General features: G+C 45.5%; 2 protein-coding genes across 2 annotated transcripts in view; one reads left to right on the top strand and one right to left on the bottom strand.

Moving 5' to 3' along the window:
* The window catches only part of LOC135196296 (mitochondrial import receptor subunit TOM70-like), a 74,992-nt gene extending 71,905 nt beyond the window's left edge, over positions 1-3,087 (top strand). The window contains exon 8 of the mRNA XM_064223003.1: positions 873-3,087. Within this exon, the coding sequence (XP_064079073.1) occupies positions 873-1,035 (163 nt within the window). The 3' untranslated portion in view covers positions 1,036-3,087. The remainder of the gene's footprint in view (positions 1-872) is intronic.
* Positions 3,088-3,133: 46 nt separating this feature from the next.
* On the bottom strand, positions 3,134-22,145 carry LOC135195937 (ATP synthase subunit g, mitochondrial-like). Its single transcript, XM_064222439.1, has 3 exons — positions 22,074-22,145; positions 21,489-21,692; positions 3,134-3,323 (listed from the first exon to the last, which is right to left on the bottom strand). Exons 1-3 carry the CDS (start codon positions 22,143-22,145, stop codon positions 3,225-3,227), a joined length of 375 nt encoding a protein of 124 aa, XP_064078509.1. The 3' UTR covers positions 3,134-3,224.
* Positions 22,146-24,198: the final 2,053 nt, after the last annotated feature.

Here is a 24,198-nt window from a genome sequence, read left to right as displayed (position 1 = left end):
ACAGATGGAAAAATACAGAGTATAGTAGTTCCTATATTTTTACGCCAACCAGTTATTTCTTTTTTTAAGGGTAATGTATTAAACTAACTTTTAAATCAAAGTACAGTAACTTTAATTTTATTTGAAAGTTAGCTTATTACTTAGGGAACATGATTAGTGTCATATTTAGTGCTCAAACTCTAGAAGTAAGCATTTATTAGCATTTTTAGAGACCGTGCCAAACTTACGTGAAACTTCCCCTTGTGCGAGGGTGTCTGGAATGTAGCCTCGCATAAGTTGGGGGTATTACTGTACAGCATTACCTTATAGTATGTATGTATTGTTTTTTGGCAGAATTAATTCACTCTTCAATCCAGTAAATTCTTTTCTATATTGTAGGACATCACTATTGTAAGGCATTGATGTTAATTCACTGTTGTTTTTTATTATTAATTCTGAGATTTACAGGTAATCCAGTTTGTTTTATCACACTTAATATTACCCATGACCTCAGGCATTTTACATACAGGAATGATTACAATATTTAACAGTATGCAGAGTATCATTGTCTGAAGCTTTTCTCATCATAATTCTTAAGATTTACTGAGTAGTGTTCCCAAGGTGTGGGAAATGGATGAAACAAGGAAAAGAAAAAAGTAAACACTGTACGTATAGTAATAAGATATTAAGGTAATTAGATGATAGGAAGATATGATACAAAGATACTGGAAGGAAAGAGAATTTAGAAAATAGAGTAACCAGTAGTATATTGCAAAATTTTGGGGAAATCAATCTTAAAAATAGAAACTATGGGGTATGTTATGTTATAATGAAATAAATGTATGATATAGGGAATATATGTCTTATAAAACAATTTTCTCTTTCAATTTCAGTGGAAACCTGAAAAGAGGTGTTGAGTTATTTGATAAAGCGATACCTCTTGCCAAGACAGAAATGGAGATGGCACACTTATTTTCACTTCGAGATGCTGCTGTTGCCCAGTTAAAGATTGTAGAAAAAATGGGAATAAATATCCCAAATTTAGGTTCACTTTAAGGATTTGGACTAAATTGGAATTTTAACCTGTGCACCCATGTTTCTACGTTATCCCATCGTAATACAGTATGCTGTATTTTTTCAGATTATACTGCAAGATGAAATGTAATGTATACAGTATATAAATTAGTGTTATGATGTCATTCAATGTTATCTCATCATAATACTACAGTATGCTGTTTTTTTTTTCCAGATTATATTGCAAGATGAAATGTAATGTATACAGTAAATTACTTTTATGTCAAAAGTCACATTTTCTAAGCATGTGTGGAATATACGAATAAAAAAATGTTAAAGTATTGGCTGATAGCTGTTTGGAAGTCATTCCCATGTAATGTTTTCAGGATGGTTTCACTTGTTTTGCCATACAATCTATATTTACCTTAATGCTGTGGTACAGAATGTACAGAAAATGTAAATGATATAATTAAAAGTGGTGTGTGATACTGTAGTAGGCAAATGGAGACTTGTATATATATTAAAAGTTAATGTACATAGTTGAAGGAGATAGTTCAGGCAACTTTTATGATCATTTCCTTTCATATGACTAAGAGTAAAAGTCTGTCATTAGTTTTTCACATATAGTATTATGGCTAACTGAAGGTTGCTGTGCAATTGCTGTATTTAAACTGTATGATCTTGACCTCCCAGTTTAATGAAGCTCACTATTTTCTACACTGCATAAAAATTGCATTGAGGTATGAGTTTTAATGGAAGCAAGATAAATGTACAGTATCTCCAATTAAGTTGCAAACAAAAGCCGAAGAAGTTAACGTAAGAATTTGTTTGAAATTTAACTATTTTCAAGTGAACTTAAAAGATTTTTATTATTTTATATACATGTATGTCCAAATTTAAAATTAAGTTTCAGGTGCTTTTTATCTCTTTCATTTGATGAAATCATAAATAGTGCAGTAGCTTAGAATTGCCCCCATTTTCATTTTGTTACCTTCAGGTCCATTTTGAGTTCCAAGCTTTTATAACTGTTCTTCTCCCAAGTAACAGTATTAGTACTCCATCAGTGATTATTTGCATAAATAGTTTTAAGCATCCACACATACACTACTAGTCTCAGTTAGGTTAAGTTCTTTGTGCATATTTGGTCAGCATTTATGTCTTTGATCTTTAAAAGCTTGTAGTAAATTCAAGACAGGTAGTGCAAATGTTATAAATACATGATGTACATTAATGCATTGCTGCTTTTGTGACATAAAAGCACAGTACAGTATGTGGAATTACAGTGATTTGCTTAGTTTGTAAAAACTACAGGCAATTCATAGCAGAAAATAAGATCATTAGAATGTTTAAACCAGTGATCTTTCATTGTTAGCTTGGATATTGACTGACTTAAATTTTTTTTTCATACAAAAATTGTTTATTAGTAGTCCTGACATGATTATACAAGACTATTTTTCATGGGTTTTGGACTGGAAGTCTTAGTGCTGAAACTAAGTTTGCAAATTGTACATGGTATTGTACTGCTGTTAAATAGGTTTTTTTATTTTATTTTTTTTATTTTAGGGTACAGCAAATAATTTTGTGATTCAAGATAGTACAGTTGTTGTAAATGTCTGTTCTGTAAAGAAACTATGGCTGTTATACGGGCATTATTAGCTGTGATTTTGAAAAAGTGTCTTTAGCAGTCATTTATTAAGGCTGCTTTTACTGTGGGCTGACTGTAATCTTTATGTAACCTTTATTTGTATATTTATATTTCATGATTTCTTATTCCCCTTCTTTGTTAATAACAGATGTCTGGATGTTTCAGTATGACATGATTATGCAGTTTAATGTAGATAAGTTTTTAGGGCTGTTAAATGTAAATAAGCCTTCCTTTTATAGCTATTCATGTCATATTTCAAGTATTTTGGCAATTCCTGTTGACTACTGTCTCATACTTTACTGTTCTCTGGCCTAGGACAATCTTGAGGGGTTATATTATATGATACACAAGCATGAGCTGTAATATTTTTAGTCATGCTTGCATTTGTCTAGTCCTAGAATGTTCAGTGAATTGTTTTTAGGACCAATTAAATTTATAACAGTAGCTAATTGCAGTATTTCAATCACCTGTTCAGTCTACAGTAAAATAAAACCATTGTTACATTAAACTATTTTAATTAATCAGTTTGTACAAGAGTTAACATTCATCATGTATATATATTTAAAATCTGATGAAAATCCAGACCTTAAACCTGGTAAGCAACAATTGTCCCTTTACCAAGACACTCTCCAATGAAGAACCAACACAAAACCTCAGCTGCTACAAGTGTGTTCAGAGTCGCTTGCTGGAATAAATGTAAACAATTTACTAAAATTTACTAAATAAATCCTAAAATTAAGTAAAGCCAAGATTAAAAATATATAATTAACTGTAACCAATTTACACAAAGAATATGTACATTCTATTTAATATTCAGAAAACTATTAATTTATATGGAACATGCCCACAGGGGCCACTGACTTGGTATTAGAGCTTCCAAAGAACATGGTGTTCATTAGGAAGAGGTAAGACAATCATAAATTTTACCAAGTTAAACATGTTACTAATTTATTTTTTGTAAAATTACAAATACAGCTTATACTATAGCAAAACAGATAAGAACAAAAATCAGTAACAAATTCTGGGAATATTGATTTAAGTAAATTTACAGATCGAAGATGCAGTATCTTTTTTTATTATATGCACATGTATGTCTTTTCTAATATTCATTGAGATATTCTCTAGCTTGTCTCCCCCTCTCCAAGAAGGCTGTTTCATTGGCCCATCTCCATGGTCCATTGTCAACCACTTGTCTGTTGCATGAAAGGTTTTACACCCCTTTTGCAGTAAGAGCTCACCTCAACTGGGGGAGTTGCTAGAGTAGAAGGCTAAAGTGCAATAGTCTGTCCACGCTACTGGTTAACCTTTGTCTATGGTTATGACCTGGGTTTTCCCAGCCTTCCCTCCCCTTCAGGTATCTGGGATCTCGGATCTTTGCATTTGCTTTGTTCTGCATGCCTTTGGATGCAATGATGTTGGGAGGTATGCTTTTCTAGGTCCTGTCAACCATGCTTACTCCCACAAAATCCTGCTTTTGAGGATTACTACCTTTTTTTTGATTCACAGTCTTTCCTCAGGTGCTTCGACCTCCTCATTCTCTTCTCACTCCTTTCATGTTGGTGAGCTTGATATTTTTCCATCAACTGAAAGTAGAAGTCCCTAAAAAAGTTTACTCCCTGCTGTCCTCTTTCCCCTACACCAAGTGGGATGTTCTTGGAGGGTCGTCCATAAGTTTCAAAGTATAAGTACATGGGAGCTTGGTTTTGAGTCTCCTTTCAATGGGTCGTCCTATTCACTGATACAGATTCCTACCTGCCCCTGCAACAGAATGCTTACTTTGCCTACCCTTCTCCTGGAAATAATTTTGATTACTGATGCTAGATTGGATTTCATCTAGACAACCTTAAACAAGCTGCCAGACTCGCATGCATTTCACCCACAGTCGAGTCCAGCTGATTCCCAAATCATGCTGTGGCTGTATCTCATTCCAATTTCTTCATCTTCCATTATGCTTAACAGGTGACTTATGATTTACAATAAGATGTGACCAATCTTTAATTCAAACTCTATTCAAAAGAGATGCACTTCCTAGCAAAAAATGCTCCTAGTTATTAAAAGTTTTCATGGCACACAAAACAATATGCTATCCATATTTCCATGATTAAAATACTGAAGTAAAAGAAACCAACAGTGAAACAAGCAACCAAGACCTAACTTGTTCTCTGAGTGCGCCTTGAAACCACACTGGACAATGAAACAGGAACAGAGAGAGTAGCATGAAATTAGCTGCAGCATGCAAGAAATGGAGACTGCTAGACTACTGGTAAATAAAAATATCCCATTAGTAGAGTAAAATCTTACGATGGACACATTAGGCCCATACCCCTACATATGGGGGTATAGGGCAAAAAACGCAGTCATGAAAAAATTCATGGAGCTTCGTAAGGCAATGGAGAATGCATATACGAAATATTTTGTTTAAATTCCTCTTAACTTTCGTAGTTACAGGGTAATAAGTAACCGTAACTCAATAAGCAAAAAACATTGATCCGTATAAGAAAATGCAATATTTCTTCTGTTATCTTAAATTTTTATCTTATTGTCAAAGAAATTGTGAGCAATGGCATCTAGAGATTCCATGAGTTGCAGGAGGGAAGGTTCTCAACTTAACACCTTACAACGTAGCAGAAACATGAAAGAGGTTACACGTTCCAGTTTCACCTTCGACATTCGCTTGCTTTTACGCCTGTTTATCTTTGTTTCAGCAAGAATTTCATCATGCCAAAGAGGAAAAGAAAAGCAAAACAATCTCGCTACCATACAGAAGAAAATTTTCTCAAATATGACTTCAGAATATCATAATATCCACGATATTAGAGTAGTTACTGAAGAGAGAGGGTGGGGCTTGGGGAGGGGTGTGTGGTAAGGAATGCCCCATATTGCCTGATGCACATGTCACACAGTGCCCCAGGCTACATTCTTTGAGCAAAGGGAACTTCATTTATGATAAATAACATACTTCTGGTTTACTAATACCCAAAAAATCATGATTTTATTAACATTGTCTTTGTAAAAAGAGAGTACATGTTCGAGTTTCAACTAACGTTCTCTTGCTTTTACGGCTGTTTATTGTTTCGGCAAGAATTTCATCATGCCAAAGAGGAAAAGACATGGAAAACATCTCACTAACATACGGAAGAAGAAAATGCGCTGTAACAACCCGAGTTAGTGAAGGAGAGAGTTGCGTAGGAAGGAATGCCCTGTCTTGCCTGACCCAGTGCCCCAGGCTACAATATATGAGCAAAGGGATCTTCATTTATGATTAAATTATGATAACATAGTTTTGGTTTATTAATACCCAAAAAACGGAATATAAAATTCATAATAATCATTATTTTTTAAAATTGTCTTTGGAAGTCTTTAGAAAAATACAAAGGAAAACTTTGAACACCCATATCTCAAAACTATACCTATTGACCTTCAAATTCAATCATCTACCATAGTTTTACAGCTATAGCATTTAAATTTGGTATATAACTTAGAAAGACATTATAGAACAATCAAGTGAAGCCCTTTTTTCCATTTTTTTTTTCTAAATTAAATTTTTCCTATTTATAGGGTTTATTTTTTTACCGTAATGAAAAATTCATATCTAACAAAAAAATTACTTTTAGAAAAAAAAAAACTTCATTTGATTGGAGGTCTAGATATGGTAATAATCCCAGGTCTTAATATTAAATATCAGAGGAGATAGAATTTGAAAACTGGTTATTTTCAGGATAAATCCCCCTGGCGTCACAAAACCAAAGGTCACAGGCAAAAATTATATGCGGTTTGGAGATGTTCCAAGTCACCTTTTAAGTGGTGTGAATGTCAAAGTCCTGTCCTTAAAAAATGGCATTAGCAGGCTCGCCCCCCTTAATGTAGCAAACATGATGACTTACTAGGAAAAGTTTGACCATAGCATAGAGCATTAAGATTTGTGGCTGGAGCACAGGAAAAATCAGATAAAGAAAAACTGGAGGAGAGACCTTATAAGGAAATGCTAGAAAACACATCAAAGATTGATATGGTTCGGACATGTAAAGAGATGTGATGAGGATGAGGCGGTCAGAAAAGAAGTATATACATATGTATGCTTGATTGGCATAGCAAAGACCTTTAGGAGGGCCCAAGAAATCACAGGAAAGAATGATTAAAGACACCTGGTAATAAATACGAACAACCCGTTCCCCCCCCCCCCCCCCCCCCCCAGTCCCCCCCCCCCCCCCCCCCCCCCCCCCAAAAAAAAAAAAAAAAAAAAAAAAAAAAAAAAAAAATCACTGGCAGAAGACCTAACTTAAATGTGTGCTCAAGCATAAGGTGTACCGGATAGAAAGAGTGGAGAGAACTCATTTCTTACTCAACTCCTCAAATGAAAAGCCAACAAAAACCATAAGGTGTACCAAACCAACAGGAATACTTTCAGCACACAAGTACACAAGTCCTACAATAACCTTTACCATTTAAAGAAAGGCATATTAGTATTTATGTATCTCTTAAACAGGAATGACCAGTACTAATATGACTTGCGCCTTAAAAGTCTAATAGTATTTCACCCTTGTATAACTTTAGGTACACATTATGTAAAAACCTGGTAACCAAAATATTTTAAAGAACAAGAATCAGTAATTCCACAACAAAATTAAGTTTAAAGAATATAAAATTGCTACAAGTGAATTAAAGTAGAGCAGATTAAGATTTGCTTTCTTGATGCATAATATAAAAGTCCATTTTCAGTAGCCATACATGATAACACAGCTGCCAAAAAATGACAATTTGTCTAAAAAATTGCATTTTTCCTAACTATACAAACCTGAGGTCCTTTTACAATAGGAAGGTACTAGCGGCAGCTGGATAGGTCGTAAGCTTTCGAACAAGGGGTTTCGGTAGTTAACTGCTTGTCCGACAGGCGCGCGCGCGCGCTGGGAGGGTGTAAACAAATCACTTTTGCTTTTGGCCCAAGCAAAAACTGCAGAGTGAGGGGTGGCATGAGGTGGGGCTATGTGTTAAAAGGACCTCAGGTTTTTTGTATTTAGTTAGGAAAATGATATTGTTATGTTACAATAAAGTTTCATACATACTTACCTGCAGATATATACATAGCTAAGACTCCGTCGTCCCCTCCCCGACAGAAATTCAAATTTCGCGCCACTCGCTACAGGTAGGTCAGGTGATCTACCGGCCTGCCCTGGGCGGCAGGACTATTGGAACCATCCCCGTTTTCTATCATATTTTCTCTCTTCCACCTGTCTCCTGCGGGGAGGCTGGGTGGGCCTTTAATTGTATATATCTGCCAGGTAAGTATGTATGAAACTTTATTGTAACATAACAATATCATTTTCATACAATCAACTTACCTGTCAGATATATACATAGCTGATTGGCACCCTTCGGTGGAGGGTAAGAGACAGCTTCTATATGGAATTAGACAGGTAAACAACATATGTTGTAGGTATAAATAAAACCTTGGTTCCTACCTGATAGGTGGTAGACTTCGTGGGTGTTTGCCCCAGTAGTCTTGCATCACCTCAAGAAACTTTAGCGAGATATATGATCTATGGCCAAGAGTTCTTGTGGGTCTGCCGATGGGTCTTATCCGCTTACTCGGCAGAGCCTAAAAGGACTTTGTCAATGGGTGCTGATCCACTTATATGACAATACACCTTATGAAGGAGCACACAAACCAATCCCGACCACCTGATCCTAACCATATGTTAGAACTAAGGATTGTTCCGAGTTATCCCCGAACTCGTCACAACAACCGTAACTCAAAAACCACTACACACACATACATAAAATTTTCAAAAAAAAAAATTATACTCATCTAATTGGATATGACAAGCGTCTCTTACTGAACAACACAGACGGCCGCCCGTGCTAGCCTAAGTCCTCCATTGTTCAAAGAGACTCTCGACCATATCCAAAAAGAAGAAAAGTATATACATTTTAAGGATTGGTGTCGGCTCCCGTACCCAGAATCATATCCGCCCGATACGAAAGGAACCTAGAGAAAAACATTTCTCATATGTCACATATGAAACGAGAGAGACGTCGCTATAGCTCTCACTTCATGAGCTTTTACTCTCAACAGTTGTAACTGTTCGTCAGGACAGGCCTTATGAGCGTCTGTAATGACGTTTCTTACAAGAATGCCAGCGCATTCTTGGACATCAGTTCTTTGTGGGGTCTTTTACCGCGCACCAAAGACCTTGTCTAGAGCCTCCCATTTGATGCTTTCTCTGAAGGTAGAACTTCAGAGCTCTAACAGGGATAGAGACCTCTCTGCTTCTCTGCCTACGAGACTCGACATGCCTTTGACTTCGAATGCCTTAGGCCAGGGATTCGTAGGATTCTCGTTTTTCGCTAAAAACAGGGTCTTAAACGAGCAAAAATCGCTGAGTCTCCCTTGAATCCTACTTTATCCTGCAGAGCATGCAATTCACTAATTCTCTTTGCCGTAGCTAAAGATAATAGGAATAGGCATTTTCGGGTAATGTCTCTAAACGATGCCCGATGAGGAGGTTCGAATCTTTCCGATGACAGATACTTTAGGACTACGTCTAGGTTTCCAGTTCGGAGGTACTGGTTCCTTAGACTTTGAAGTCTCAAAAGACCTTATGAGTATCGTGGAGATCTTTATTATCTGCCAGATCTAAGCCTCTGTTTCCTGAATACAGCCGAGAGCATACTTCTGTATCCCTTTATTGTGGATACGGCTAGATGAGATTTTTCTCTCAGGAATAGCAGGAAATCAGCAATTTCCGCTAATAGAGGTAGTGGAGGAGGACAACTTCTTGGATCTACACCACCTTCTAAATACCTCCCCCAACCCACTTTGATTGGTATACTTTCGTAGTGGAGGTTCTGCGTGCTCTCGCGACGCGCCTTGCCACTTCGCGAGAAAAGCCTCTCGCTCTGACAAGTCTTTCGATAGTCGAAAGGCAGTCAGAGCGAGAGCGGGGAGGTTTTGGTGGTACCTCTTGAAGTGTGGTTGTCTGAGAAGATCCATCCTTCTTGGTAGGGATCTTGGAAAATCTACGATCCACTCTACCACCTCCGTGAACCATTCCTGGGCCGGCCAAAAGGGGGCTATTAACGTCATCCTCGTCTCTTTTGACGCCACAAACTTTTTCATTACTAACCCCAGGATTTTGAATGGGGGAAAAGCATATACGTCTACTCGAGACCAATTTAGCAGGAAGGCGTCTACCATAAGAGCTCTTGGATCTTCCACGACCGAGCAAAAACTGGGAGCCTTTTTGAGATGAATGTTGCGAAGAGATCCACATGAGGAGTTCCCCACAGAGACCAGAGATCGAGACACACTTCCTCGTGTAGTGTCCATTCTGTATGAAGGACCTGGTTCCTCCTGCTGAGCCTGTCCGCCCTCACATTCCTTACTCCCTGTACGAACCTTGTCAGCGGGAGGGATTGTTCCTGTGAGACGTCCAAAGTAATAGGTCTCTCGTGAGCTCGTAAACGGGAACGAGGATGCGTCCCTCCCTGTTTCCGAATGTAGGCAAGTGCGGTGGTGTTGTCCACGTTTACTTGCACTACCTTGTTTGACACCAGAGGTTCTAGGCTCTTCAAGGCCAGATGTACGGCGAAGAGCTCTTTGCAGTTTATGTGCCAAGACACTGTGCTGGTTCCCAGGTGCCTGACACTTCCTCTGAGCCTAATGTCGCTCCCCAACCTCTCTCCGACGCGTCGGAGAACAACACTAGGTCCTGGGTTTCTGTGTTTCTTAGAGAGATCCCTTTGTTCTCTTCCAGAGGGAGCAACCACCACTGTAGGTGTGACTTTATCTCCACTGGAATGGGAAAAACGTCCGACAGTTGTCCGGTTTTCCAGCTCCAAGACCTCTTGAGGAAGAATTGAAGCGGACGTATATGAAGTCTTCCTAGAGGGAAGAATTGTTCTAGCGAGGAAAGCGTCCCCAGAAGGCTCAACCATTCCCTCGCCGACGTTTGTTGCTTCTCTAAGAAGAGAGAGACTATCCGCAAACCTTTTGCGATTCTCTCGTTGCGAAGGGAAAAACTCGAAAACCCCGAGAATCCTCCGAATCCCAGATAGACTAGGTCTTGTCTGGGGGTCAGCTGAGACTTCTCGAGGTTCACAAGCAATCCCAACGCTTTGATTAAATCCAGAGTTAACTTTAGGTCCCCCAAGCACTGTCTCTCCGATCTGGCCCTGATGAGCCAGTCGTCCAGATACATAGAGACATTCACTCCTTTGAGGTGAAGAAACCTCGCCACATTCTTCATCAGGCTTGTGAAGACCTGAGGAGCTGTGGACAGGCCGAAACACAAGGCTCTGAACTGAAAGATCCTTCCCCCCGTCATGAAACGGAGGTACTTCTTCGATGAAGGGTGGATCGGGACGTGAAAGTAGGCGTCCTGGAGATCTAAAGACACCATCCAATCTCCCTGTCGTAATGACGCCATGACTGAAGCAGAAGTCTCCATGGAGAACTTCTCCTTCTGAACAAATTTGTTCAGAGAGCTGACGTCCAGTACTGGTCTCCAGCCTCCCGAGGCTTTCGCCACCAGAAAAAGCGATTGTAAAACCCGGGGAGTGTTGATCCCGTACCAATTCTTACGCTCTCATTGTCCCACATTTGTTCCACCATCGATCGAAAGAGTATCCCCTCAGCACAGGATCCTTGTATTTGGCTGATAGTTCCCTTGGTATTGACGTTAGGGGAGGAGTGTTCAGGAAAGGGATACGATATCCCCTCCTTCGATCGCCAAAGATGACGCGTCTGCATTTATCAGTGTCCAGGCTTCCACAAATCCGCAGAGCCTGGCACCTACTGGTGCTTGGAGGGAGGGAATCTTCATTTTCCCTTCTTAAAGGGACGAAAAGCAGATCTACCTCTCTTCTCTGGAGCCTTCCTCCTTGTGGAAGGTCTGGAGGTCGGACCACCTCGAAAGGGCTGCACCGTTGTACTGGGTCCTTTCTTGTCCCGATGCAGCAACAGGTTTCTTCTTTCTTGCTGACTGCGTCAGCAGATCCTGAGTTGCCTTCTCAGTTAAAGAATGCGCAATGTCCTTTACTAACTGGGAAGAAGGGAAACAAAAAATGGTTCAGAATAGAGGCGCATATAGAAGTGCTGCCTCTCTGAGCATGTGAGACTGCCTTTGTTAAGAAGGCGCCATATACAGTCCTTTTCTTTAAAAGACCTGCCCCAAACAAAGAGGAGATTTCAAAAGATCCATCCTGTACCGCCTTGTCAATACAAGACAATATGCATAACAGGGCTTCAGTTCGATTCCTTCCGAATCATGGGCTTTCTTGGACATCACCCCAAGGGACCAATCTAAGAAGTTAAAAACTTCCAATACACGAAAGAGTCCCTTGAGGAGATGATCCAGTTCCGAAATTCCCCACGTAATCCGTGCAGAATTGAGACTTTGACGCCGTGAAGCGTCAACCAAAGTCGAAAAATCTGTTTCGGTTGTAGAAGGGAGAGCAATACCCATATTCTCTCCCGTCTGATACCAAATGCCTCTTTTCCCAGCCAATCTTGCTGGAGCATGCAGAAGACTGTCCTCACTAAGTCTTTCTTAGACTTCATCCATGAGTCTAAGGAATGTAATGCTCTCTTCATCGATATGGTGGGTTTCATTTTGATAAAAGACGAAGACTTCTTCGTCTTAGCAACTGGAAAAGAGCGAGGCGCGAAAGGAGGAGCGGCAGGCGTCAACTCGTCTCCGTACTCCTCAAGAAGTAGGGTAGTCAACACCTTATAGTTAGACAGACCTTCTCTTCCACTATATTCGTCATCCGAGTTTTCCTCTAAACTCGGGATCTACATGCTCTCCGCTCTCCTTTCCGAACGTTCTTCTTCTTGTTAGGAGACAAACTCCTAATAGGAGAGGGGCTAAGGGAATGATAATCCTTCCTCTTTCCCGTTCTAATAGTCTTGGAAGGCGTCATAAGCTTCGGCTTCTCTAGAATTTTAGAAGACGCTTCACGCTTACATGACGCCCTTCCCCCGTTCGCCAAGCGTCATGGATGACGTCTTTTTGCTGACGTCTCGATGACGCTTCGCGCTGGGAAGACGCTCCGCTCTCAAAAGGCGTCCTACTTGGCGTCATAATATTGGACGGAGCGTCATGTCTATGCTCCGTTTCCAATGACGCTTCGCGTCTAAAAGACGTCTTACGTCTCTCTGGCGTTACGAAACTCTCGTAAGCACCTGTTCTCGCTCTCGAACTAGACGCTTCTGTAAGACGTTTAGCCGTTTCCCCCGTCTGTATGACGCTTCTCGTTGAACAGGTGAGAGAGGACGAGACTTCTTAATTGGAAGCGTCACGTCCTTCCGACGTGGCGCTAAAACCTCTCCCACTAGAGATGACAGTTGCTCTTGAACTGCCATAATGATCTTTCTTGACGCTTCTCCCACGTCCAGTGCATGACGTCTTTCGTCATCACTCGGGGGAGAAGAAGGAAAGGGTACTTCCGCGTACACTTCAGGTGACGCTGACGCCCCCTTTCGCTTTCTTGCTAGAAGACGGAGCGTCATCTGAGAAACGCTCTGGACTAGAATCTATGTCAGGCTTCATATGACGCTTCAGCGGTCTCGACAAGTTCGATTCCTTCCACCCTCGTTTAGGTGAGGGAGAGGGAGAGGACGAGAAACACTCGCGAAGGACGCTTTTTTCTATAGCGCCCTTGAGCCGCCTGCCACGAAGCAGAGCTAGCTAAAGGGACGTCTGACCGTTGGGGATTCCCCACGACCTCCTTAAGGCTTTCGACTTTCCTTCTCCTCTGGGCATGGGAGCTTGGAAGAGGTCTAGGCCTGGGAGCGTCGCAGGGACGATCAAACGCCCCCTCCACAACACTGGGAGAACTCACTTCACTGAAATGCTCACTTTTCACTAGCCTTACCTTAGAAGTCAGCCATCTTGGACTTCATGTCTCTAATTGTAGCTTTCAGATTGGCGATTTCCGATGCCGAATCCGAAAAAGCACTCTGAGAATGAGATACATAGGGAGAATCTACATCAGTAGGATTAGAATTATCCGTGAAAGGCTCAATAGGCCTTGAACTCACACCTTTCAATCGTCTAATTCTATCCCTCTCTAACTTCTTCAAATAAGAAGTCAAAGTCCTTCCACTCTTCCTGCATTCAATCCCTCGCATTCCTTACAAGTATTAATAGCAGAACACTGAACCCCCCTACATTTACGGCATACAGTGTGAGGATCAACCGAAGCTTTCGGTATCCTCACCCTGCAGCCTACATTCACACAACATTCTCATTCTCACTCACATTTGAATCAGACATACTGAGAAAAATCCAAAAGAGTTATTCCAAAAACAGTCCACAGTAGCGAATGCCAAAACACGATCCAGATACGTCACCAAAAAAGCCGAAAACGATGATCAAAGGATGAAATATGAATCTAAGTCAGGAGGTAATAGCAACAATGTTGATACCACCGGCGACAGAGAAAATATGATAGAACGGGGATGGTTCCTAGTCCTGCCGCCCAGGGCAGGCGGCCCGTAGATCACCTGACCTACCTGTAGCGAGTGGCGCGAAATTGAATTTCTGTCGGGGACGACGGAGTCTTAGCTAGTGTATATATCTGACAGGTAAGTTTGATTGTATGAAAATGCAATTTTAGACAAATTGTCATTTGTTTCCGACACGGCATACAAACCTTCGGTCCTTTTACAATAGGAAGACTCTTCTTGGTGGGAGGAATCTGAGTCTTTTGTGAACAGACTGGTGTTCGCCCAACCTTGGAAGCCTCCCTGGTCGTAAGAGCGAGGGAGGGATCCAAGCCCCCTCTGTCCGATTGATCGGGGTGTGCACCGCAGGATCAATGGTCAGACCTCGGACCGAGTACTAAGAGAGGCAAGCGTATCTCTTCGTACCAGCAATGTAAGAACTTGTTCCTGTACAGGAGCAAATATAAAGTCATGGGTTTGACTCTTGTAGGCATCCACTTCCCCCCCTTGTAGAAGGAAGTGGTGGATATTCTGCTCCTATCCCTAGTGAAAGGGATAGGATGGGGCTCTGTCATATAGCTCACCTGCATCTCGTCCTCATCCAGCGTAGTGACGACCGTGGCCCTCTGCCCACAGGTAGAGGAGGAGGAAAAGATGGGAAGAGGGATCCAGTCACTCACTCACTCACACATCCCATCCACACAGTCACATACCAGGACTTCGATGCTGTTTCAGCCTGCGAGGGTCTGGGTTAGCTACACAACTTGTTGAGCAGCCACCACGGGTCCTAAGGAAAAGGTATCCAAGGACCTGTGGGCAATATCCCGAAGGTAGAAGGACGTAAAGGTAGTCTGGTTAGACCAGACCCCTGCCTTCAGGACCTGCGCCACGGAGAAGTTCTTACGAAAACGCCAACGAGGGGCCAATACTTCTGACTTCGTGAGCTCTCGGACGGGACGTACGGATGTCGTCACTACCATCAGCCTCATACGCCCTCCTGATGACCTCACGCAGCCAGAATGAAAGAGTGTTCTTGGATACTTCTTTCTTGGTGACCCCGGTGCTAACGAAGAGGCGTCGACACTCAGGCCGCCTGAGGTGTTCGAGTTCTCTTCAGATAGCGCCGTAGCGCCCTCACAGGACAAAGCAGCATCTCATCCGCATCATTATCGGTGAAGTCCAATAGGGAGGGCATCGTGAATGACTCGAACCTGTCGTCCAGGGATCGACGGTTTTCTGAGTCCCCCCCCCTTCGCAACGAAGTTCGGGACGAAATCGAGCGTCACGGATCCCCATCCCCTGGAGTGTCGTACATCATAGGAAAGATCCATGAAGTTCCCCTACTCTCTTCGCCGATGCCATGGCCAGCAAGAAGAGGGTCTTGAGGGTCAGATCCCTGTCTGACGACTCTCGGAGTGGCTCGAACGGCGTTCGAGTCAGACTCCTAAGGACGAGAGTCACATCCCCACGCAGGGGGCCTGAGTTCCCTGGGTGGGCAAGACCTTTCGAAGCTCCTCATAAGCAAGGAGATCTCGAACGAGTTCGAGATGTCCAATCCCCTCAGTTTCAGGTACAATTCGCCAGGTGCGGCTCTGTTTCCTTGACTGTGGGGACTGAGAGGTAGCTTCTCTCGCGAGAAAAACGAGGAAATCCGCTACCTGCTGAAGAGTGGCTCTGAGAGGAGATAGACCCCGTCTACGACACCAACCACAGAAGACGGCCCACTTCCCCTGGTACACAGCTGCAGAGGACTGACGGACGTTTCCAGCCATCTCTGTTGCTGCGCTACGAGAAAAGCCTCTCGTTCGCAAGAGATGGTGGATAACAGCCAGCCGTGAAGACGTAGGGACTGGACTGCTCGGTGGTACCGCTCGACGTGTGGCTGGCGAGAAGGTTGTGCCAAGGGGGAATCTCCCTGTCGGTTCTCTGCGAGAAAGAGCCAGCAGGTCCGGATACCAAATGGCCTGTGGCCATTTGGGAGCCACCAGGATCATCCTGAGATTCGGGGTGACCAGTGCTCGACTGATCACCTTGCGAATCAGGCTGAACGGGGGAAAGGCATAGACGAAGAGGTTGTCCCACGGGTGTTGAACGAGGCGTTCCTCTGCAGCTGCCCATGGGTCCCGGCACGGCCGAGAAGAACACCTGGAGCTTCCTGTTGTGCCGGGTGGCGAACAGATCCACGACTGGTCGCCCCCACAGGTCGAAGAGCCTTTCCGCCACGTCCTGGTGTAGAGACCATTCGGTCCCTATCACCTGATCCCGACGGCTGAGCGTGTCTGCTACTACATTCCTCTTCCCTGGAATGTAGCGTGCCGACAGCTCTATTGAGTGTGCCTCGGCCCACTCGTGCACCTGCCGGTAGTCAAACTGGTACAACGGGAGAGACACTAGGCCCCCCTGTTTTTTGTTGACGTAGGCCACCACCGTGGTGTTGTCGCACATCAACACCACTGAGTGTCCCATCAAGCGGTCCTGGAACTCTTGGAGAGCGAGGAACGCTGCCTTGAGTTCCAGTACATTGATGTGAAGGTGCTTGTCGTTCTCGTCCCACACTCCTGAAGTCAGCAACTCCTCCAGGTGTGCGCCCCATCCCTCGGTCGATGCGTCTGAGAACAGCTGCATGTCCGGGGGGGGAGTGCGCAGAGGCACTCCTCTTAAGAGTTCCTGTCGTCCCAGCCACCAGGCTAGGTCCTGCCTCACCTCCTGTGTCAGTGACACTGGAAAGCTTGGGGGATCCGTCGCCTGTGACCAACTCTCCTTTAGTCTCCACTGAAGAGACCAGCAGGTGAAGACGCCCGTGAGGGACTACCTTCTCGAGTGACGACAGGTGTCCGATCACGACTTGCCATCGCTGAGCTACCTGTTCCTGCCGAGACAGGGAACTGGTTGGCTGCCCCCCTCCCGAATCTGCTGATCGCGAGTCTGCGGGGAGGGATCTCGCCCCTGCTACCGTGTCGATCAGCATACCCAGGTACTTCATCCTCTGCTTGGGCTCGAGATCGGACTTTTCGAAGTTCACAACGATCCCCAGATCGCGACAGAACTCGAGCAGCTCGATCCCTGTCCCTGTAGCAACTGCGAGCGGGAGCTCGCCTGAGGCTAACCATCGTCGAGATACCTCATCAGACGTATCCCGTGCGAATGGGCCCAAGCAGACACCAGTGGAACACTGTCGCCGGTGAACACCTGTGGGGCGGTTGAGAGACCGAAGCAAAGTGCCCTGAACTGGTACAAATCCGTCCCGTCGAGGATGAAGCGGAGGTACTTTCTGGAGGACTGATGAATGGGTATTTGGAAAATACGCATCCTTCAAGTCCACTGAAAGCATGAAATCGTTCTCCCTGATGGAGTCGAGCACTGAGCGTGCCGTCTCCATCGTGAACCGGGTCTGGCGAACAAACCGGTTCAGGGGAGAGAGATCTATCACCGGGCGCCAGCCTCGTAGACTTTTCCACCAGGAAGAGTCGACTGTAAAAGCCCGGTGACTGATCCGTGACGATTTCACTACCCAAGCTCTCTTGCTCAGCATGGTCTTGATCTCCTGTCTCAATGTCTACGTCCTTCGATGACCCTGGAACGTACAACTGCTGTTGGACCGGGTTGGAGGTGAGGGGTGGCCGAGATTCGAAGGGTAATAGATATCCCTCCCGAAGGACATCTACAATCCAGGTCTCGGCGCCGTAGCGCTGCCAAGTTGCCCAATGGCTGGCCAGGCACCCCCCCACTTCCGGCAGCAGGTGAGGGGGAACGCCGTCCCTAGCGTTTCCCCCCTTTCTTCGACTTTCTTCCCAGAGCCTCCACGGGAGGAGGAGGGCTGGGAGGAGGGCTGGTTACGGCTCCCCTTGGTAGAAGTCGAAGAAGACAGAGTCTTTCCCCCGGGGCTTCGACGCAGCTAACCGTCTTAGCCACCGAGGAAGCGCTAGCCGAGCTCTTAGACTTGGCGCAGTCCGAGGCTGCCCAGAAGCCTTCGAGACTGCCTGGTGAACCAGAGCGGTCACTGTCGTCAGTGCGCCGTCTGTCCACCGCAGCGTCCACCATCTCTCCTGGGAAGAGAGACGTGGAACTCCGTAAAGGTCCGTTGCGAAGTCCCAACGCCGCTTCACGCCCGGCCGCCCTGGAAACCCGAGTAAGGACAGCGTCCTTCGTCGGAGTACCAGGTTGGCCCACAGGTTCACCGTCTGGTGGGCAAGGAAGGAGATGGCTCTTCCTCCAGACTGGCAAAGTCTCCTGAAGGCCGAGTCATCTTCGGGAGAAATTCCCCCGGAGTTGGCTGCGACCTTAGATACTGTGAGGGACCACAGATCTAGCCAGGAGACGGCCTGGAAAGCTGCCATGGCAGTAGATTCCAGGCCGAGTGCCTCTTGCTGCGAGAACCACAGGTTCTCGGACAGGAGCTGCTGCAGAGACACAGAGTCAGCCTGGCTAACTCCGGGTTCACCTGTTTGGGCGGCATCGGGTCTTCAGATGGCACGTAAAAACGCCGCTGTCGCAGCAGAGGAGGTGGAAGCAGCTTGCTCGACCTGCCAGACTTGAGCGAACCGTCTTGTCCGAGACAAGCGATTCAACCTGGTCCAGCACTGAGTCCGCAAGCTCAGAACGCGGCAAACCCACCGTCGGTCTGGGTTCCCTCTTCGGGCCCCAGAACGACTCGAGCCGGGACGTGGGCTCGGATGGTGGGAGCGGCGATCCATCCGCGAGGTCGTTGTGCTGACGAATCAGCGCAATAACCTCGGCAAAGTTCCTCTGGATCTCAGGAGTGACTGCGTCCTGCGGAGTCGGACCGTCCAGTCCCTCAAACAGGAGCATATCCCGAGACCCTCCTCCCTCAAGGGGAGGAACAGCGACAGACCCCTCTCGGTCTCCTCCAACCACCTGTGCGTACGACCTGGCCGGCCCGAGAACCGTGCCTGGTACGTACGACGACGTGGTGGGATCCTGAGGGGCGCACCCCTCACGATCACTACCTCAATACCTCGCCCCTCCCGGTGTAACCACGAGGAGGTTGAAGGTATGGGAGAGGCAGACCCTGACGCTCCCCTTCCTCGCTCGCTGGCTTAGAACCAGCGGGCTTGGAAGACTGCAGGCGATCGCCAACCCGCGGTGGCGATCGAGCTGCAGACCTAGTCGAGCCGTCTCGCTGTGGAGACCGGCTGGACCGAGAACAGCGGCCCCGGGTCTCGTGTGTCAGAGGAGCTGTGCTGGTCGCCGTACCCGATCGCTCTCTGTGAGAGTGACGGTCAGGCGACCGGCGAGCTCCACTGTCACGGTGAGATCGGTGCGTATCCTCACGGTGGCGTCAGTTCGCTGGTACCAGCCGTGGCTGGTGCCGGCGACGGGGGGAAACCTCTTCCCAGCCTCAGCCCGTGGCCGGTCATGGACCGTCACGTCCGCCCGGGTAGCCAGCTGCTCGCCGCGAGAGCGAGAGCTGGTCTGGTGAGAGTCGCGTGAAGCGGGCTTTGTCATCCAGTTCGTTCCGCTCCGTGCCGTGAACCTGACGCTGAGCGGACTCAGAGGTCTGGTTCTTGGCTGTACGGCCGCTGTTAGGCGACCGTACACTCGGTACCTCTCGCGAAACGAGAGCCGAGACGGACCCTGCTGCCGTGGCCGAACCACTGACAGCAGGTGAGGAAGTGCCGGTGTTAGCAGGCACTCCTCTGGTCCCCGTAGTCTTCTTCCTTGCGGAAGAAGAGACGGGTCCTGCCCCCGAAGGAGCAGGGTGACCAGCGGAAGAACCCCCCGTCTCACCAGAGCGAGACGGGCCCTTAGAGGTTCCCGAAGGAGACTTCTTAGGGGGGGGGGAGGCGACCTTCTTCTTCGGCGGGGGAGCCTTAGAGAAGAAGAAGGGGAAGGAGGCGGCAGACGACGACGACGACGAAGAAGACGACGACGACACCTTCCTCCTCTTCTTCTTCTTTTTCGTCAACCTCCTCAGGACCGATGTCAGATCTGTCATCCAGAGCGGAGCCGGGGCTGCTGTTGCCGAAGCAACAGGGCCCTACGCACCTGTCCGAACAGATCAGCATCGGGAGGAGCGGCGCCAGGAACAGGAACAACATCAGCAGGTGCAGGCATCACAGGAACGGCAAAAGAGACAGCAGGAGCAGGTACAGGAACGCAGCAGTGGTCAACGTCACGTCCGTGGACAGCAGCTGGGCAGGTACGGCAGGTACGGCAGACTGTGTAGGCGGTCCAGATGGGCGGACCAGCGGCACAGACTCCTAGGTACCGGTGGGAGGTCCAGGGGCGAGCTGCTTTCGGGCACACGAATTTGTCGGTCGCGGCAGCACGGCAACCCAGGTGGCGGCATCACACTCCCCCTCCCCCGAGGTACGGCGACTGGCCCCTGCACCGATGTAGTGGGTGTCACAGAGACCGCGTGCGGGGTGTACACCAGGTGAGGAGGTGAAGCGTAGCCGGGTGTTGTAAGGGTCGTGGTGGTGGTCGTGACTGTAGCATGGGTGACCGCCACGGAGCCAGCGAGATGGTACGAGCAGCCCCATGGACACTCGGTCACGCCCTGCAGCCCCAACGATGCCCACACCTGTCCGAGGTCATCCTTCGCGGCAACCGCACCTGAGGAGGCAAAAGTCGGGTGATTAGGGGGATCCTCTACCCGTTCGCGCGAAGACGAACGGATAGAGGACCCAGAGTACAACTCGACGTCAGGGTATCTAGCGCCCTCCTCCACGCTCGACAAGTCAGGAGAGGAGAAGGACCTAGAAACCCCCCCCGAAGGGGAAGGCGCGATACGTGGAAGTTGAGCGGGCGGCAGGAAAGAAGACGAAGTGTCCGTCACCAAAGGAGTCGCGGGAGAGCTTTCCGACGACTTCTTTGCAGGCCTTCGCTTCTTCCTGCCCTCCTCATACAAAGTCCACTGCGCCTCCGACCAATTATTGCAAAAACTCACATGGCTCGGCTCGGGTGCATTCGCTCCCCCTCCCCACACGAGCACACAAAATATGAGGGTCTATCTCGGGAAAGAGCGGAACTTCCCGCATTTACGCCCTTCGTACCGGGCATAGTCTCCGTGGGGTAGCGAGGCGAGGAGATTCCATCATTAATCAATAACCTTCAAAAAATATGAAAAGAGAGAAATGATTGTACTTACAATGAATTCTTTCATACACAAACACAACCATATATTTCAAGAAAGCGCAAACGACGAGAAGCGGGTCAGAGAGCGTCGAACACCCACACGTCCACTCGCTGTGAGGCCGAAAGCAAAAGTGGTTTGTTTACCTCCCAGTCGCGCGCAGCGCGCCTGTCGGACAAGCAGTTAACTACCGAACCCTTGTTCGAAAGCTTACGACCTATCCAGCTGCCGCTAGTACCTTCCTATTGTAAAAGGACCGAAGGTTTGTATGCCGTGTCGGAACAAACTAAAGTGTAACAAGAGCTCACCTTAACAGTCAAGTTTTTCCAAGCACCAGTCTGTACACTTTTTAAGATATTGCCAAGACCAGTAGCAACTCCTCCAAGCTCACCAGGGGTGGGGGGGACTAACTCAACCTTTGCATAATGAACAAAGGTGTTCAATTTTGGGGTGGCAGCCTCCACACCAGCTGAAATTGAAAAAGAGTATAAATATCCTATAATTACTGACTGCTATAGTTAAGGATAACTGGCTTTAAAGCCTCACTATACCAATTTCAAAAACATTTTCAATTGAACAAATGCTGTATGCAGCTATCTAAAATATTGATGTAAATGCAAAATTCTAGCACAAAAACATTACATACAAGAAAATATGAATCTCTTCTTAATGCACAACAGTGCAATCAAGTTACTTCTTTCCCAATCCATCATTATTCTTTATAACACTAGTATAGTCTGAGTTAAAAATGAAAATTTTTTTCCATCATTTACCTTCTTATCATCCAATTCCCAAGATTTTTGCCATTCTCTTTCCCTTTTTTGCAATTCTTTAGTCTGATATTATCAATAGCTCATCTTAAAATAAGCTAGTCTCCTAAAACAATTACTTACCACAGCTTTCCATTCCCAATTACCCAAAACCAGTACAGATACCAATGGCACAGGCCAATCATTGATGACCATATCAATCACTGTTTTTATTTTCATGAAGCATGAAAGATTTTGGAAGCAAAGGAATAAAAATAATATTTTTATAATAAAATAAGGTTTTGTATATAGTACTCACCCAGTATTTACCTATATATTTTCTACCCCTCCTATCTTCAGTCACTTGCTTCCGTGCCTGGCTCATCACTTCCTTCCCATGCCTTTACCAGCATTTTATTTAAATTACAGTAATATCCCGAAATTACGCGAGGTTAGGTTCCACACCCCCTTGCGTAAGGGGAAGTTTCACGTAAGTTTGGCACAATCTCTAAAAATGCTAATAAATAATTGTTTCTAAGAGTCTGAATACTAAATATGACCCTAATCATGCTCATTAAGTATTAAGCTAACTTTTAAATGAAATTACAGTAATTTGATTTCAAAGTTAGTTTATTACATTACCCTTAAAAAAAAAGAAATAACTGGCTGGCATAAAAATAGTTACATTACTAAGTACGTACTTATCCATTTTTGTGTGTATACTAACGTTACCCTTAATTCATGGTATGCCATTTTCTTCTTCCCTCGGAGTAAAAGAAGTTTTCTTTGCGTCACTAGGTAAACTTCATAAGTCAGTCATAATGAAAGTACACAATTCAATAAAATAAGGAAAATATGTATGTAGTACGTACGTTTCCAGAGGGTGAAGGTAAAACTCACCTAATTGAAAATCATGTACTAGTGTGAGGGCTAACTATGAGAGAGAGAGAGAGAGAGAGAGAGAGAGAGAGAGAGAGAGAGAGAGAGAGAGAGAGAGAGAGAGAGAGAGAGAAACATAACATGCATACTTTATGCACATTAAAAAGGTATTGGACTGCAGTCATACCCCTACATATGAAAAGTCCCTAAGTATGAAAAATCCGGGTTATGAAGGCAAAGACGAATATTTTTTTGCTTCTGTGTACAAAAATAATTCAGGCCGCGAAAGGGTGTACTGTAAAGTCCGAGATTCGCCGGGCCGCCGAGAACAATTTTAAAACTTGTGCGCCGCCAACTCAGTAGACTCGTCACCATCCTCCCGCTCTCCCATTGGTTCCTGATGCTAGTTACTGCTGTAAGATCCTGCACTCCAATTGGTCAGCATATATCCCATCATACATCTATGTAAGGGAGTTCCTCGACCATTTCGTTTCGGCAGCGTTATCGTACACACGTGGAATTGATTCGTTCACGTAGATTTCATTCATTAACACAAATTCGTGTTAGTGATTTCGCTTTCGTTGTACTTTAAGTTGTGTGTGAACTTAATTATTTATGTTATTAGCCATGGGTCCTTGTACGTACAGTGTTTCTTGTACCCTGTACGCTAATACACTTTATCTACAGGTACGTACAGTAACGGTTAGGTTAGGTATTGAATGGTCCAAATTGCTGTATTTCATGGTTTACTGGTCAATTTCCTTTAATTATAAAATTTACTGAGGTAGTTTTGTAGGGCTTGGAACGAATTAGGCAATTTACATGTAAAAAGTAATTCTGGATACAAAAAAATCTGGTTACGAAGGCCGCTTCGGAACGGATTAATTTCGTAACCTGAGGCACTACTGTATAAATAAAAAAACAGTAAGTATGGGTACTCAGAAATGACAATTTGTCCAATTGCATTTTTCCTAACTATACAAACTGAGTCCTTTTACAATAGGAAGGTACTAGCGGCAGCTGGATAGGTCGTAAGCTTTCGAACAAGGGTCGGTAGTTAACTGCTTGCTTTCCGGACAGGCTCTCCAGCTCGCGCGAACCTGGGAGGTAAAATAAAACAATAATCACTTTTGCTTTTGGCCCAAGCAAAAACTGCAGAGTGAGGGGTGGCATGAGGTGGGACTATGTAAAAGGACCTCAGGTTTGTATAGTTAGGAAAAATGCAATTTTGGACAAATTGTCATTTTGTTTCCGACACGGCATACAAACCTTCGGTCCTTTTACAATAGGAAGACTCACTTCTTGGTGGGAGGAATCTGAGTCTTTTGTGAACAGACTGGTGTTCGCCCCCAACCTTGGAATGCCTCCCCGGTCGTAAGAGCGAGGGAGG

This window comes from Macrobrachium nipponense, chromosome 17, assembly GCF_015104395.2.
Source record: "Macrobrachium nipponense isolate FS-2020 chromosome 17, ASM1510439v2, whole genome shotgun sequence".
NCBI classification, from domain to species: Eukaryota; Metazoa; Arthropoda; class Malacostraca; order Decapoda; family Palaemonidae; genus Macrobrachium; species Macrobrachium nipponense.
The sequence above is the reverse complement of the archived record's forward strand: the minus strand, read 5'-3'. Positions and strand labels throughout refer to the sequence as shown.